The sequence below is a fragment of the Cibotium barometz genome, chromosome 7 (assembly GCF_041138505.1).
Source record: "Cibotium barometz isolate CiBa-2024 chromosome 7, ASM4113850v1, whole genome shotgun sequence".
Lineage (NCBI taxonomy): Eukaryota > Viridiplantae > Streptophyta > Polypodiopsida > Cyatheales > Cibotiaceae > Cibotium > Cibotium barometz.
Genome location: NC_141052.1, coordinates 16,054,040 through 16,070,968, shown reverse-complemented (window position 1 = coordinate 16,070,968; position 16,929 = coordinate 16,054,040). Strand labels below are relative to the sequence as shown.

Below are 16,929 nucleotides of genomic sequence, written 5' to 3'. Positions count from 1 at the left end.
TTGCCAAGAGAACTACCACCTGAGAGGCCCGAGGATCATCACATAGATCTTGTGCCAGGTAGTAACAAACCCGCATATCATTTGAGTGCCACACAACAAGAGGAGATTATGAAGCAGGTTACTGACCTCTTAGAAAAGGATTAGGTTCAACCAAGCTCCTCTTAGAAAAGGATTAGGTTCAACCAAGCTCCTCGCCCTTTTGTTCTCCCGTACTTCTTGTGCAAAAGAAGGATGGATCTTTCCGCATGTGCGTGGATTATCGAGCTCTAAACAAGCTCACCATCAAGAACAAGTTTCCAATCCCACGCATAGATGACATCTTGGATAAGCTTGATGGTTCGGCTTATTTCAACCGTATAGATTTGAAGAGTGGTTACCACCAGATTCATGTGGTACCTCAGGATGTCCATAAGACCGCATTCAGGACAGCTTTTGGATTGTATGAATTCTTGGTAATGCCTTTTGGCCTTACCAATGCCCCAGCAACATTCAACCGTATGATGGACAGGATATTTCGACCCCATCGTAAGTTCACAGGTGTATTCTTTGATGAGATCTTGGTTTTCTCCAAGAATGAGAAGGAGCGTAAGACTCATTTGGCTACAGTCTTTGAAGAGTTGCGAAAGCATAAACTCTTCATAAATGATAAGAAAATCTCTCAGAGATACACTATTTGGGGCAGATCGTATCCAAAGAGGATGTAAGAATGGATCATGCTAAAATTGAAACCATTCGAAATTAGCAAGAGTTGCAAAATGTACATCAAGTGCGTAGCTTTCTTGGGTTATGTTCATACTATAGGCGATCCATCAAGCATTTTGCCAAGATTGCCTCGCCATTGCATGATCTTACAAAGAAGAAAGCGACCTTCAAATGGACTTCGAATGAGAAAGATGCCTTCTTGCAACTCAAAAATGCTATCATTTGTGGGCCCGTGTTGATTGTTCCCGACTTGCAAAAGCCATTCACGGTGGAATGTGATGCATGTGGGATTTGTATAGGGACAGTCCTAAATCAAGTGGGTCATGCACTTGCTTATGAAAGCAGTCGATTGCATGATGCCGAGATCCATATGGACATTTATGAAAAAGAGCTCTCGGTTGTAATTCATGCCTTAAAAATATGGAAGCATTATCTTCTTGGGACTGAATTTGTAGTCAAGACAGATCACCAAAGCTTGATATTTTCTATCTCAAACAAAGCTTTCGGAGAAGCAAATGAGAATGGCAAACTTTCTTTTCATGTTTCATTTTCAGATTGTGCACACTACGGGAAAGAAGAACTTAGTGGCAAATGCTTTGTCCAAGAAGCCTTATATAACTGCACTTTCAGTGGCCTCTCATGGGGACTTATCTTCCATGCATGATTTGTATCATTTGGATGCTGATTTTTCCCATATATGGACTGATTTGATGGCTGGTCACTCGCATGCCTCTTATGTGATCAAAGAGGGTTATCTTATGAAGGATAACTGCTTACGTGTGGTGAAGGATTTGCGTCCATAGGTTATGGAGGAATGTCATACTCCACCTTATGTTGGTCATAGAGGTATTTTACCTACCACACGCATGATAGAAAGATATTTCTTTTGGCCAAGCATGCGTAAAGACATTGAGGCATATGTACGCGCATGTATTACTTGCCAAAAAGTGAAATTTGATAGGCAAAAGCCTCCAGGTTTGCTTCAGCCATTGCCTATTCCCTTGCAGCCATGGGAAAGTATTACTATGGACTTCATTATGGATTTGCCTAGATCCCAGTATGGGAATGATGCTATTTGGACCATAGTTGACAGGTTTAGCAAGCAAGCTCACTTCTTGCCCATCAAGAAAACCATTAAAGTTGATCATATGGTGAAGCTTTTCCTTGCTCACATCTTCAAGCATCATGGTATGCCTAAGTCCATTATTGGGGATAGAGATCCCAGGACTACGAGCCTCTTTTGGAGGACTTTCTTTGATAACATGGGCACTAAGCTTGAGTTCTCATCTGCTTATCACTCCCAAACAGATGGTCAAAGTGAGGCTGCAAATTCTGCTGTATTGGATTTGTTGAAGTGTTGTGGCAGATCAAAAAGGTGCTTGGGAGAAGTATCTTCCACTTGTAGAGTTTGCAACCCTGCCCTGCACATGAGGGGCTGCTTCCGCTGACAGCTACCGGGAGTCCGGTGCGCGGAGGGGACAGAGGGATCTCACAGGATCATTGCATTTTAGTTGATGTTCATGGTTTTTTGATTTTTTAACACTTTCGCTATCATATTGTTTGTTGAAAATCACCATCACCATATTGTCTGTTGAAAATCACCAAACTTTGCAAGCATGTGGGGGTGAGGCTCCCCCACATGCTTGCAAAGTTTTGTTCCACGGGAAAGGCCCCGTTTGAGATTATTTATGGCATAGTGGTCTTGCCACCCACCTTCATACAAAGGATGAGATTTTTGTAGCCAATGAGTATGTGCGTGACTTGGATGTAGCCTTTACTCAGGTGCGGACAGCCATTGCAAGGTCACAAGACAAGCATAAGAGGGCTGCCGACAAGCATAGAAGGGACATGCAAGTCAAGGAAGGTGATTGGTATTGCTGAAATTTGAGAAAGCTAGGCTTCGGAAGAGGCCAGGATGAGAGAGACATATCCAAAGCTTTCTACTCGATATTATGCACCCTTCAAAGTGGTTGACAAGATCAATGAAGTGTCCTACATGCTTGCTTTACCTAGTCATTGGAAGATTCACAATGCTTTTCACGTGAGTCTTTTGCAGAAGTATGTGGGGCCAAATCCAGAAGAGCCTGTCACAGAAGATCCGCCCGAGATTGATGAGCTTGAGGAGATCCTCCAGCCAAAGCAGATTGTATTTCACAAAGAGAGAAAGCGACCACATGGGAAGCTTTCCAGGAGATACCTTGTGAAATTCAAAAACTATTTACCCCTTGATGCAAAGTGCATAGATAAGGATTACAAAAACTATTTACCCCTTGATGCAAAGTGCATAGATGAGGATTATTTCGTTGACTACCCACAGCTTTTGCAAGCATATCTTAAGGCTTTTCAATTGAGGTCAACTGTTTAGAAGCCCGGGGGGGATGTCACCATTTGGTCCATCTCCGTCTGGAGCCACTTCTATGGGATTGTCACTCCATAGAACGGCCAGATTTGTACCATGTTCACATGTGGCCAGACTAGTGCCCCATGTGAAAGGGTCAGTGATCTTGTGTCACATGGATAGGAACCACTTTTGTGTCACCCTTGTGTGACCAGTATTGTGCCATATGGACGGGAGCCTGTTTGCTGCCACCCGTGTATGACCAGGATTGCGTCTTATCCATGGGATTGTCACTCCATTGGAGGACTGATATTTGTGCCAACCTTGTCTATGGGATTGTCACTCCATACGAAGGGCCGTGCCAGGATGTTTGTTTTGCCTATGGGACTGTCACTCCATGGGAAAAACAGGACTTCACCTTTCTATCGCGCCAATTTTGTGCCCGACAAGAAATCCTTGCACAAGTTTCATGAAAAGGAGATTTCGTCCATTACATGTGCACATGCATTTATGTTTGTATGCATAAACCTGTTTTCGCATGATTTGTTTTCGTGTGTTTGCTTGCTATGACGTGCCAGTACACTAGACGGGGACGCCCCCAGTGTACCGTGGGTGTGCTTTCTGCTGACGAGTTGATTTTTGGCTGTTGTTTTTGCACCTGCCAGCTGTCCCCCTACTCGCCTGCAATTTTTGTACCTTGCTATAGCATCAGTACCCGCTTGTAGCAACCGTTCCTGACTCTCAATACCTATACCTGGCTACCAACACCTCTACCTGGCTGCAACAATTGTACCCGGCTATCAATACATGTACCTGGCTGCAGCAATTGTACCCGCCTGCCAGCACTGTACGTGGTTGCCAACACTTGTACCTGGCTGCAACAGTTGTACCCACCTGTCAACACTGTATCTGGCTGCAACACCTGTACCCGCCTACTGATTACCTGTTTACAGCCCTACAACACATGATTATTACTAATATGCAATTACCACGACTGTACCTATTGATTGTCCCCTTTGTACCGGTTGTTTGTACCTGCCCTATTTGTACCTACTGTTTGCACCTACTAGGAGTACAACAAAAAGGGAATGATCTTCTCTGCTGAGATTTGAATTAAAATCTTTGCCAAGGTATTTGTTTCTATATTTTATTTCAAATTCGGATAAAAATTAAAGTTAAATGTTGTTTTTACAAGCTTCGCGTAGGCAAGCATCACCCCCAGCTGCCTTCACCATGGAAGGCCGCCGGGATAGTGATTTTTCCCACGACTTCCCTGACCGCGTCCTCACCTTTAGAGGAGCCAGTGAAGGTCATGTGGGTATGAGGAAAAACAGGGAGCAAGGCTAACCTAGGAGCACCAAGTATTTCTCCCTCCGCAGTGCTTCACCTTGCCAGGCGTTAGTACGGGCGTGCCTGTTGGTGCACGGTCCCGGAAGACCAGTGAGGGCAGGTGTTCACCCAGTGAAGGTGGGAGACTACTTGTGATTTGGTCTACTACGACAGTTGATTCTTCATCAACAAAATCTTATTGTATTTCCGTTGTTCTCACTCCATGTTATGGAGGAATTTGGCCATGAGGCCCGTGAACACTTGTACATATAAATACTCCAAGAAATACAAACTATATTGAGAGGGGGAAGGCCCTTTCCGGCCCCAATAATGGTGTCAAGTGTTCTTGGTCATTTTCTTTCAGTTTTGATGTTGCTAATAATGTCCATTGTTGGTATTAGTTAAGTGATCTAAAAATGTGTATTTTGTCTTCCGATTTGTAGGCCTCTTGTAGGGAGCGTTTACAACGGAACAGGCCGCTCGACGTGCCCGTTTCATCCTGACTTTGATGGACAAGCAAGTTGAGGGTTTTAGCACAGGCATGACAACGAGCATCAAGTATGAAGCTCTAGGTGCTAAATTAGTTATTCAGGGCATAGAATTTGTGCATGATTTTATGGTTGCCCCTCTTGTAGGAGGGGCAGACATGATATTGGACATTCAGTGGTTTCACAAGTTCCTTCCGGATGTCAAGTGGGACAAGCACACTTTCCAGATTAGTCGAAATGTGTCAAACGCCCCAGTGACCATTAAGTGTGAGCCAAGAATTCCGAACTTTCCGCTCATAAGACACTTGCAGGCTAAACGAGCAATCAGGAAAGGCGCACAGTGTGCGATGATATACATCCAGACTGCCCAGACGGTGGCCAGTGCTTCCGAGAAGTATTTGGCTCTCCATGAAAAGTTCCAAAAGATTTTTCTTCGGAACAATCTCCCTCCCCAGCTCCCCCCGTCCAGACCGGAGAACCACAATATCGATCTCCTCCCAAGCTCAGAGCCCCCGAGCAAGTTTCCATATCGCCTTTCCAAGGCAATGGAATCGGAGTTGGGCCGCCAACTCCGAGAATTGTTGCAATCTGGCTTCATCCGCCCCAACGTGTCGCCATTTGCAGCACCGATCCTGTTTGTCAAGAAGAAAGATGAGTCTTCTCATTTGTGTGTCGATTATCGTGCACGCAATAAGCTGACTATCAAGAGTAGATTCTCGATGCCTCAAATAGATTATATTCTTGAGAGACTGAATGAGACTAAGGTGTTCTCGAAACTCGATTTAAAGAGTGGGTACCACCAGGTGAGGATTGTGGAGGGGGACATCCCCAAGACAGCCTTCCGTACGGAACGGGCCCACTATGAATTTGTTTGTGGTCATGCCTTTTGGCTTGACGAACGCCCCAACCACATTCAACCGCATGATGATGCGTGTGTTCCGAGAATTAATTGGAAAGTGTGTGTTCATATTTCTGGACGACATACTAGTATTTTCAGCTACGGTTGAGCAGCATGACATTGATGTGGAGAAAGTCCTGAAGTTGTTGGAAAGCAACAAGCTCTACATCAATGAGAAAAAGTTGAAATTTTATTAGTTCGAGGTTCATTACCTTGGATATATAATTAGTGCAGAAGGCATTCGACTTGATCCGGCTAAGGTGGCCGAGATTGTCAATTGGGAAGTATCTCAAACTGCTTATGACATCAAATCCTTTGTGGATATATGCCAGGCATACTCCACCCACATTTTGACCTCTTGACGAATCGCACCGATCTACTAAAGGGTGTCAAGACAAGAAGGCAATGGATTCGAATGACTCCACGAGTGTTGGAGGCATTCAAGAACCTCAAGGTGGCTTTATCAGAAGCGCCTTGTTTAGCACTTGTCTCATGGATGATGGGACGAGCCATTTCAGGTGATCACGGATGCGAGTAACATCGCCATTGGAGATGCATTACAACAAAATGGTAATCCAATAGCTTACATGTCTTGTAAGTTACTGCCCGCAGAAAAGAATTACTCAATCTACGATCGTGAACTCCTCGTAGTTATACAGGCCTTGAAACATTGGAAACATTTTCTTTATGGCCGTGACTTTGAGGTTCGCCCTGACCATCAAGCATTACGGTGGATTCAGACAATGCCAAGGGCACAGTGGAGTGACCGACAGCACCGCTGAAGCCAGATATTCCAGCACATGATTGAGTACCTTCCAAGAAAGACCAATCTAGTGGCTAATGCTCTGAGCAGGATGGAACAAGTAACTTTTATTCAGACCACTAGACTCGACCTTGTTGATACGGGACTAGACGACATAAAGCACACGTACGCGGATTCCGAGGAATTCGGTACACAATGGGAACAGGCATTGGATGCCACAGGACCATGCCACTTTTTGATACGCGATGGTTCGCTTTTCTACAAAGGCCAACTATGTGTCATGAAGTCGTTCAGGGCAGCTCTTCTCCATGACCCCCATGACGCCATTACTGGTGGTCACAGGGGCATGAATTCAACTTTGGAGAAGTTGGAACGGCAATATTATTGGCCAAAAATGAGGCGAGATGTGTTTTCATATGTATAACACTAACACTGTGATATTTGTCAAGAGGTGAAAGCTCCTCATGGAAAGAAGATAGGGTTGTTACAGCCCTTGCCAATTCCCGAGGGACCTTTCCAAGATATTTCGATGGATTTTGTCACGAATCTGCCTCCCAATCCGGGTAAGCATAATACTCAGTGCTTAACTATAGTTGATAGATTTAGCAAATTTGTTATGCTTATTCCATGCAGGGCCAATGTGACCGCCGAAGATGTTGCCCATTTGTTCATTCGGCATTGGTACCTGATAGGCGGGATCCCTAGGACCATAGTGTCAAACCGAGATGCCAAGTTTACCAGTCATTTTTGGAGAACATTGTTTAATAACTTTGGTACTAAATTGAATTTTTCCAGTGCATTTCACCCACAGACGGACGGCTAAACAGAAATCTACAACTAGTTAGCCTTTGATGTGCTGAAGTGTTACGTCCACGATCAGCAAGGTAAGTGGAAATCATATTTGCCGTTAGTTCAAGCTGTTTTGAATGATTCTTTTTCTTCAGCTATTGGCCGTTGGTTCAAGCTGTTTTGAATGATTCTTTTTCTTCAGCTATTGGCAGGACTCCATATGAGGCAATGTTAGGGAGACCATTCTAGTCGCTATTGACCAGGACCTCGTCCTCAGTACCTGAAGCGAGCAGATTCACGGAGTCTTACCAGGAGATTTTAGAGTCAGTAAAAGACAGGTTGGCTAAAGCGCAAGAGGCCTACACTCGACAGGCCAATAAAGACCGAAGGGATATGAAATTTTCGGAAGGTGATTGGGTGTATCTTCGGATTATGAAGAAAAGGTTGAAACAAGTGGGTAAGCGATGCCCAAAGTTGTCATTCAGGAGCTTCGAACCTTTTCACATCCAGAGAAAGATTAACGAGGTTTCAATGAAGTTGAAGCTACCTCCAAGTTGGACTATGCACGATGTGTTCCACGTCAGTTGGTTAAAACCATATGCAAGTCTGATCCCTTCAAAAGTTAAAGACGAGGCGCAACCAGATATCATTGATGAAGCTGAAGTTATGGTTCCAGAACAGATCCTTTTGCACCGCTTCAAGCACGGCTCAGGCCGAAGGCAAAGACAATTCCTCACAAAGTTTCGGGACCGAGGGACCCACGAAGCGGTATGGCTTGACAAAGAGTTTTTCGACGACTATCCGGCGTTATTGACGGATTATTTGGAGGCTATGCAGCTTCCGTCTAGTTAAGCACAAGGGGATGTCACGTGCATCCCGCACTTGGATAATACGTAGACATATCTGTGCAGAAGGTGCAGGACCTGGGGTGGAAAATTGGTCCCATGTGAGCCCAGTCCGGGACGAGTCAGCCACGGTTCCACTCCAATCGTCCCAGGTCAGGTGTGCATTGTCCTGCACATGCGTCCAAGGTCAGGTGTGCATTGTCCTCCACATGAAACAGTGCCAATCCGCGCTGTGAGTCTCCCTCTGGAATGTCAGTGGTTCTGTGTATCTAGTACAACACTGGATGCCGAACCACTGCCAGAGGCCATGCGCATAGGAGCCATAGGTGTGATGCGCAGTGTTGTTTCAGCATTAAATATTATTTAATGCAATCGTGAGGCTTTTAAAACAGCCGCCTGGATTTATACCCGACCAGCATACAGTAGAGGGTATAAATACCCAAGGCATAATTCAGTCCAATCATCTCATATTTCACCAAGTGCTGAAGCCAATCAAAGGACCAAGACAGCCAAGGAGAAGCTAACTGTCACGTGCATCCCGCACTTGGATGCCACGTAGACATATCTATACAAAAGGTGCGCGACCTGGGATGGTAAACTAGTCCCATGTGAGCCCAGTCCGGGACGAGTCAGCCAAGAATCCATCCCAGTCGTCCGAGGTTAGGTGTGCATTGTCCTGCACAGGAGTCCAAGGTCAGGTGTGCACTGTCCTGCACATGAAACAGTGCCAGTCCGCGCTGTGAGTCTCCCTCTGGAATGATGTCAGTGATTCTGTGTATCTGGTATGGTACTGGATGCCATATCATTGTGTAGGTAGTTAGGGTTTGCTTTTAGGAAAAGGGGCCAGCCCATAGGACTACCCCGAGTCTTTGTGTGGGCATGGGGATAGTGTAAAACCACCCCCATGAGGGCCAGGAAGGCCCTGGTTGAACCCACCAGCCATGAAGGGGCTGTGGGACAGCCCTAGGGGCAGACTAGGGGAAGCATACAGGCTGTACAGCCTAGTTATGGCTGTAAGGGCAGGGGCAGCCCAACAGGCTGCCCAGTCCCCAAACAGCCTAAAGACTATGCCTAGCCCCTAAGGAATCATGCACATAAAGCCCAGCCAACAAGGGAAGAAAAGCGCAGCTTTTATTGAATTTTCTAGCATTTAATGCTAATATTCGATCGTGGGACAGGATTATTGGTGGCCGCCTGGATTAAAGCTGGCCGCCTGCTGTTAGTAGATAGTATAAATAGGTGAGCGCATAATCCATTGAGTTATCCCATAATTCACCAAGTGCTCAAGCAACCAAAGGGCCAGGACAGCCAAGGGCTTGCTAATGCAAAGGGGTGAAGGACTGCAGGTCAAGGGCAAAGATTTCTTGTGATATGCAGCGGAAGTCTTTGTATTGGAAGATCCTGTCACACAAATGCTCACACCGTCTTCTGTATCCTGAGTTTCGTGAGTTTAGCAATCCATTTCAATACTTCAAACTTTAAAGAGTAGAGAGAGAGAGATATGAGAACTGTACACCAGATTGGGTCCCGAATTACCCACTGAAGGGCCCCCTATCCCGATAACGAGATAGTATTTGCTTTATTTCTTTGGAGAGAATGACTGTGGACTGTAGATAAGCCAAACGCAAGATCTCGGAGGATCGAAGAGTGGCTGATCTGTACACTACTGTAGAAACACCTCGATGACTTGATCTCGAGCCTATGCACTCTTCCCAAGGGCATGAGGAAGGGCTGCACACCTGAGGCTGAGAGAAGAAGAAGGTGGACTGTTCTACACTATGTTAGAATGCTGAAAACACTTATGAATGCTGTGTTACCTTCACCAGATGACTGCTGCATGTGTGGATGATGCATAGAAGGCTGGACACTGATGCAAACAGCAGATTCGGGGCTGGAAACTGCTGTAGACTGAATCTTCAGGGCTGGAAACTGCTGTGGACAGAAACGCAATCCTGTAGAGATGCTGTTGGACTGAAACGGATGAGAAACAGAGGCTGCAGACTGCTGCTGTACGGCTGGACAGAAAACGCAGAGAAGCTGCTGTACGGCTGGTCAAAAACGCAGAGAAGTTGTACTGTTTGCTGGTGTTGAACTGGGCTGATTTGGATGCTGAATCTGGGCTGAATGGATGCTGAAGGCAGGCGCCTAGGGCTAACTGAAGCTATGGTTTCTCAAGGGGCTGGAGAAGCAAGCTTATGGGCTCTAGGGCTGGATTAGTCTAGGGCTGAAAGCAAGGGTGCTCCTAGGGCTGAGGAGAAGAGCTCTTAGCACAATGAAGACTGAATGAGAAAACAAGCTCTATGCAAGCCTATTTATACTAACTGGAGGTTGGTCATTTAATAAAGTTTATATTTATAAATGCCCAATAATGCAAATAATGCCAAATAAATACTAATAAATATGGGAAAAATACCAGATAAATCCCAGTAAATTCCCTAAGGCTTTGGGGATGTTCTAAATGATGCACAGGCATATGAATGCATATTATGCAGGATGCAGAGTGCTTTCTGATGCAAACCCTAAGGCTTCTACTGACTCTACATGCATGAATGATTCTCTCCAAGTGGGTTAAGGGACTTGACTGACTGACTGACTCGCTAAGGCTGAGGAATGACCTACGTAGCTCATGCCTGACTTATCCTTGACTGAGGATGTACAATGGGGTCACGGCGTACGACAAATATCATCCTATTGGGTTCTAAAACTGTACAACTATTGCACTTCTGACGATGAGCCATCTTGTCACCATGCACTGAGTGCAGAGTGCATGTGACATTTCTCAGCCAAGAAGGGTCAAGTTTCTGTATTTTCTTTTCAGATTTACATCATTCTAATAAAGCAAATACACCATCCGTGGTGGGGGCCCTTTCTCCCTCTCTCTCTCCCTATTTTTTGCACATCTTCATTTAGTTTTGTGCATTAATTCTGTCGCGAAAAGTGTGCTGATTTTTGAGCATTGAAGTTACCAATCTCCCCCGAAGCTTCCGCATGTTACACTAACGCAAAGGGGTGAAGGATTGAAGGTCAAGGGCAGAGGATTCTCCTCAGCCAAGAAGGTTCAGGTTCAGTCTTTTTTTCAGTTTTGCATCATTCTAATAAAAGCAAATACACCATTCGTGGTGGGGACCCTACAGAGGGTATTCGGGACCCAATACTGTGTCCTCTTCTCCTTCTCTCTCTCTTTATTTTTCTGCACATCTACATTCAGTTTTGTGCGTTAATTCGTCGCGACAAGCGTACTGATTTCTAAGCATTGAAGTTACCGATCTCCCCTAAAGCTTCCACATGTCTCTCTCTCTCTCTCTCTCTCTCTCTCTCTCTCTCTCTCTCTCTCTCTCTCTCTCTCTCTCTCGTCTCATTTTTGAGCAACGATTCAGTTGAGGCTTCACAGAGGCTACGGGAACACCGCTCATGCACCCCTATCTCTGACCCCGAGATCTGGCATACGTATGCTCAGTCACTATATGATGTGCCAGATCAGCTGCCTATACCCTATCCTTCAGAGCCTCGGCCCACCCACTCTACTTTCTTTACAACAGGTATGGTGGAGAGTGCTATATGCCGACTCCAGCACAGACGCGCAGAGGACCACACAGGCCCTAGAGGTGAGCATTTTTCATATGAAGCTGAGACGGTGGCGCCATTTATAGCATCTCTCTTTAACAGGGCTACCGTAGAGGGGTTCCCGCCCGCATGGACTTCACACACTATTGCCCCCATCCACAAGGCTGGCGACCCTATGGATCTTGGCAGCTACAGGACTGTGATGGTAGGCCACACATTGGCCAAACTTTATGGGTCGGTCATTGGGCATGAGCTCAGTAAATTGGCAGAGATCTCGGGATTCATAGCTACCGAGCACGCTAGTTTCCACCAAAACCACTCCACTCTTGATCATATCTTCACACTCAAGAGCCTCATAGAGGAGGCGAAGGCACAGAGACGTAGATTATATTGTTGCTTTGTGAATTTCTGCAAGGCATTTGATATTGTGCCTCGCGACAGACTTATGCAAAGATTGTAGACACTTGGGGTACCATCAAAGATGATATGGGGGATTATTGCTTTGTATGAGAGAGTTGTGGGTTGTGTGCCATGCCCAAGCGGATTATCAGAGGAGCTTGCTAGCACTATTGGTGTTAAGCAAGGATGTCCATTATCTCCGATCTTGTTTGGATTATACATTGATGAGCTAGCAGATTTTGTGGACGGAGGGAGGGACAGTGGTTCATCTTTGGCAGATCTATATGTAGCTTTGATGCTTTACATAGACAATCTAGTACTTGTCTCGGATACACAACAAGGGTTACAGCGGCACATGGATGCCTTGGGAGAGTTTTGTAATCAAAGGAGGAGGTTCCACTGCCTCTTCCGAGTTGGGTTCGAACCACTTTCCAGGATCATGGACTTTTGACATTGGGACGATTTATGACCCTTCTTGCCACAATAATGACACTCAATGTCCTTGTTTTTAGAAGATCTGCTTTTGTCTGTCTTTATCCTTGTCGTTATCCTTGGAGTTCTTGTCAGAACCCCCTTTCCCTTTCTTTTGTTGATTCTTCCCTTTATCTCGTGCACCCAAAGCTCCATCAGAAATACCAGAGGTGCCAGTCCGCTCCTCAAAGCAAGACTCAATCTGCATAATGGAGGGGAGAACTTTCTCCCAAGTAAGTGGAACAGAATGAGGAGAAGAAACAAGAGACTGAAAATAAGCATCAAACCTCTCTAGAAGCTTGGAGAGAAGCCGAATAGCCATATCCTCTGTAGAGATATCCTTGCCATAAACAGTAAGCTCGTCCCAGAGATCTTTCATCTTAGAGATGAAAGCAAATAAAGATGGAAAGGCAGAAATTGACAAGTTCATAAGCTGCTTTTCCAAAGCCAAAATCCGTCCCGGAGACTTAATCTCATAAAGATCTGCAAATGCCTTCCAAACTTCATGTGCAGCGTCTGTGGTACGCACATGAGAGAGAGCAGAATCCTGACAATTTAACATCAGAAAAGAGAAAACACAACGATCATTTGCCTGCCAAATATCAATCTATGCCTGAGTCACACCACCGGAAGCAAGAGTGGGAGGGGTGGCATTGGCAAGTGTAACAAGCCAATCCCAGAGATCCACGCCACGCAGGGCTGATTTCACCTTCCACAAAGTGTAGTTGGAACCATCCAACTTTGCAAACTCAGAGAACATATGAAGTGTAGTCGGGGCAGCCATCACAAGAGCTTGGGCTCAATCTCAAAAGAATGCACAATCTTCACTGAACCGGGAGCAATGATACCATGAATGAGTGCACAGAGCGGAAGCAAACAAGCACTAGAGTGTGCTGAGCCATGAGTGCAAGAGAGAGAGATATATGGAGCAACTGGTGCATACCTATGTGTGGCGTCGTTCTGGTAGCTCCGCAGTCACTCTTGCAGATGAGGATGCTCCCTTTGGCTTCCAACATGAGCTTAGAGAGCCTGAGTTCGATGATGAGGGCAACCTCCTTAGCGATGGCGATTTCGACAAGGCCATCGATGTGTCCTCTTTTCATGAGGATTGTTTCAACGAGAGCTCTGATAATGATGGCTTTGTCTAGTCTCTCCTTGGGCCTTGGCCCTCTTTTTTTACTCACTTTTTTTGTACTTGCGCCTAGCATGCATCGCACTTCTATGCTTATGTACTTTTGTTTGTCACTTCAAACTTCTTTTTAATAAAATTTTGGTTTGAAACAACTTCTCTAGAGTCTACCCTTCCAAATTGAAAATGTCTATGTTTGTAGGTGTTCTTTATTTTATTTTATTTTTTAAACCTTATTTTATCGTACAGTATCCCAAAATTTCATATCGTACCAAAAATTCCCGTACGGTATCGTATTTTCGTACCATGACAACTATGGTTAAAAGCTTATAAAAGCACTGGGGCTGATTATAAAGCCCAGTGGCCTATATAAGTGAAACCTAGGCTCATAAGTTATTACGATCGTCTGGTGTAACATCGTTGAGCATGGCCCATCGAGGATGCTTCACCGCGCGACGGCACCTATAACTAGGAGGTGATCCTTAAGCCTTTCTCCTACGTGGTTCCATGTCGAAAAGTTCCAGAGCTTGGTCATGGAGGACCTTACACTTCACTTTGGTGAAGTGTACATCCCAAACTATATGCTAAGCTAGGGTCCCCATTTAAAGATCAAACTCTAGCGTTCAGATTATAACTATAAAATTGTTGTATATACTGGCTTCAGTATCAGATACACTAAACAGGGTGGAACTCTTTTCCACTGACTTGGGTACATAAGCCTGTGAGACATCCATGGAGATAATAATACTTAAAAACTCAATTTCACAATCATGCATGATAGACCTCTTCAGTAATGTTTTATCAATGAGAGTAAGATTTGTCGAAAGCTTTCAGAAACTCAGTAGATGCATATATTGCCTAAGGCATGATGATATTATTAGCTGAATATAAATGAGGCAACTTCATTTATTATAGCACAAACACATGAACTAATTGCCACGCATAAATGCTTTGAGGGAAGAGAGCATTTACCCCGTAAGTGCTGTTGGCTTTCTGCATTGCCGGCCACAGACGTTGGTAAACCTCCGGGCTGCGATAAACTGATCCTGGCGGGGTGGCATTCACCACTATGGGAGTGTCCGGCGAGATGGTGCCCATGTACACGAGCATGCCCGAGATGTAAATGAGGGGGGCCAAAAGGAAGAATCCATGGCGCCTCAACAGTATGGACAGAAGGAGGCATGCGAAGCGCTGCAGGAAGGTCCGGGGTGGGAGGGGCTGGACAATACTCTGCATGCGGCCGCTCTTTGTCCGCCCATAGCGTAGCCTGGGAGAAGAAAGACCGGGGGAAGCGGGAGAAGAAGGAGATGGAAGGCTGTGCTGTCCCGATGGCAACCGTGTGTATGCATGCATAGGGCTCGCCCCGATGAAGGCGAAGGTGCTGCAGCATCAGGGGAAACTAGGGCAAGGTGAGCATGCCCAGACAGGTGAAAAATATCGATGGTGCAAACCGCCAGAGAAGCACTTGGCAAGAAGCTCACAGAAAACCAGCTTCCGAGATCGATACTAAGAGTGCAGTGACAAGAAACGCTTTCTTCTGCAACTGAAAAAATATCTCTTCCGAGGTCTGGCTATTGCGATTCAACTGTGCAGACACGGGAAACGCCTTCCTGTGCAGAGAGAGAGCAAAACCTGCCTTCCGAGGGGCGATTCCACTCTGCAGATACAGAAACCACCTACTTGTGCTGCGAGAAGAAAAACGCTGGAGCTTTCGTGCAGAAACTTACAAGGCCTGGCAATGACGATCCACAGAGCAGCCTGCAGGCCATGCTGCAGGAGAAACCTAGCAGAGAAAAGCTTTAGAGGTCTGGGTATGGCGATCCGACAGAACAGCAGAACGCAAAACCCTAGCAGTTAGGATTCTGGCTATTGAGGATCGGAAGGAGGTTCTGGCAAATGGCAGTGAGACCGGACGTCAAAGAACATTCCAATTGGGTTTATTTGGTGATTTCCTTTATCCAGTAAATTACTTAATTTTTTGCGGCGTGATCTAATTTGCGCTATATAATATAATTGTCTCGTCCCGTGGAAATAATTTATGTTTTTTCACTAATTAAATCTATATTTTGTTTTTTTGGTGAAAGCGGAAATTTACATTAAAATAAGAAGGTGATAACAAATAGCTTTTTATCCAAGAAGTGAGAGGTTGATGTGAGAGAAACATATTATTGTGTTTGTTGCTTTGAATTGGGTGTGAACCTTTAGGTTCTAATCACAGCCACCAAGTGGTGCATTTGCACACAAGAGGGTACTCAAAGAAATGTCATTTTAGGTTTGCACCTCCTGTGGGTGTGGTGCGAGACAGACCGAGCCACTCCATCGAGCACCTTTCACACTTGGATGGCCGGGTGCCCACGGCAACCCACTACAACGCCCATAAGGCTACTTGTTGCCAGGTAAGCACTAAAAAGTGGCCAACAACATCATTTTGTGATGTGCATTCACAATTTTCTATAGTAATTAAAATAAATTTAAACCACCAATCTCTCAAGGTGAAGACCATGGCTACTTTCTTATTCTCACCTACAAGTGAGTTCACAACCCACCATCTTTTTGTTATCAATCTAATGAGAGGATAAATTCATGTGTCTAAACACTAAAAGTTTCAAGCAATAGTTTGAGGCCAAGTTGTCCCGAGAGAACATGAATTCCTCGAATTTGTATACCAAACCATGTCTAAGTTTGGTTAGATATTAGCCAAAAAATAAACTATCGTGAAATTAGATGCCTCGATGTCAAAGGATGATTAAGGAAGATTTCAAAACATATGACATGCCATGGTAAGTAGAAGCCTCAATGTTAAAGGGTAATACCGTACGAGGGAATGGGAAGATTTCTTGCATGGGCCACCACTGCACACTAGGCTTGTCACCATTCAAAGCTTAAGGCACGCTATGCCACGTGCCACAACAAACAAAGCTAAAAGGAGAATTCATGTAACGTATGTTTTTAATAGGACTTCATTGAAACTTGGTAAGTCATATTACAAACATACATTACACTAAGGTTATAATAGTAATTCAACTTAGTACACACGAGAAACAACCAATATACATAATTGGTCATTGCACTTTGTTGAAAAGCTAGTGGCACATACCAACCATGTCTAGGATTATGATTGAGATGCCTCTAAGTCAACATCTATGCTAGATGCGACGCTCTCTACCTTTATATAAAAACTTTACTACATCGTAGACAAAACTAAGGAAGTGCC

The 16,929-nt window shown here is 45.1% G+C and overlaps 1 protein-coding gene across 6 annotated transcripts in view; it reads right to left on the bottom strand.

The window, feature by feature from the left end:
- The window catches only part of LOC147636742 (protein ESMERALDA 1-like), a 76,254-nt gene extending 60,599 nt beyond the window's left edge, over positions 1-15,655 (bottom strand). For 4 of the 6 annotated variants that reach the window (XR_015266199.1, XR_015266200.1, XM_086800246.1 and 1 more), the window contains exon 1: positions 14,688-15,654. Coding sequence is in view for 4 of the 6 variants with exons in the window: in XM_086800246.1 (XP_086656372.1) it covers positions 14,688-15,068 (381 nt within the window). In the remaining 2 variants the exon portion in view is untranslated. Of the gene's footprint in view, positions 1-14,687 lie in introns of all 6 variants that reach the window. The other 2 variants (XM_086800249.1, XM_086800248.1) reach the window with 2 other exon arrangements.
- Between the last annotated feature and the right edge of the window lie 1,274 nt (positions 15,656-16,929).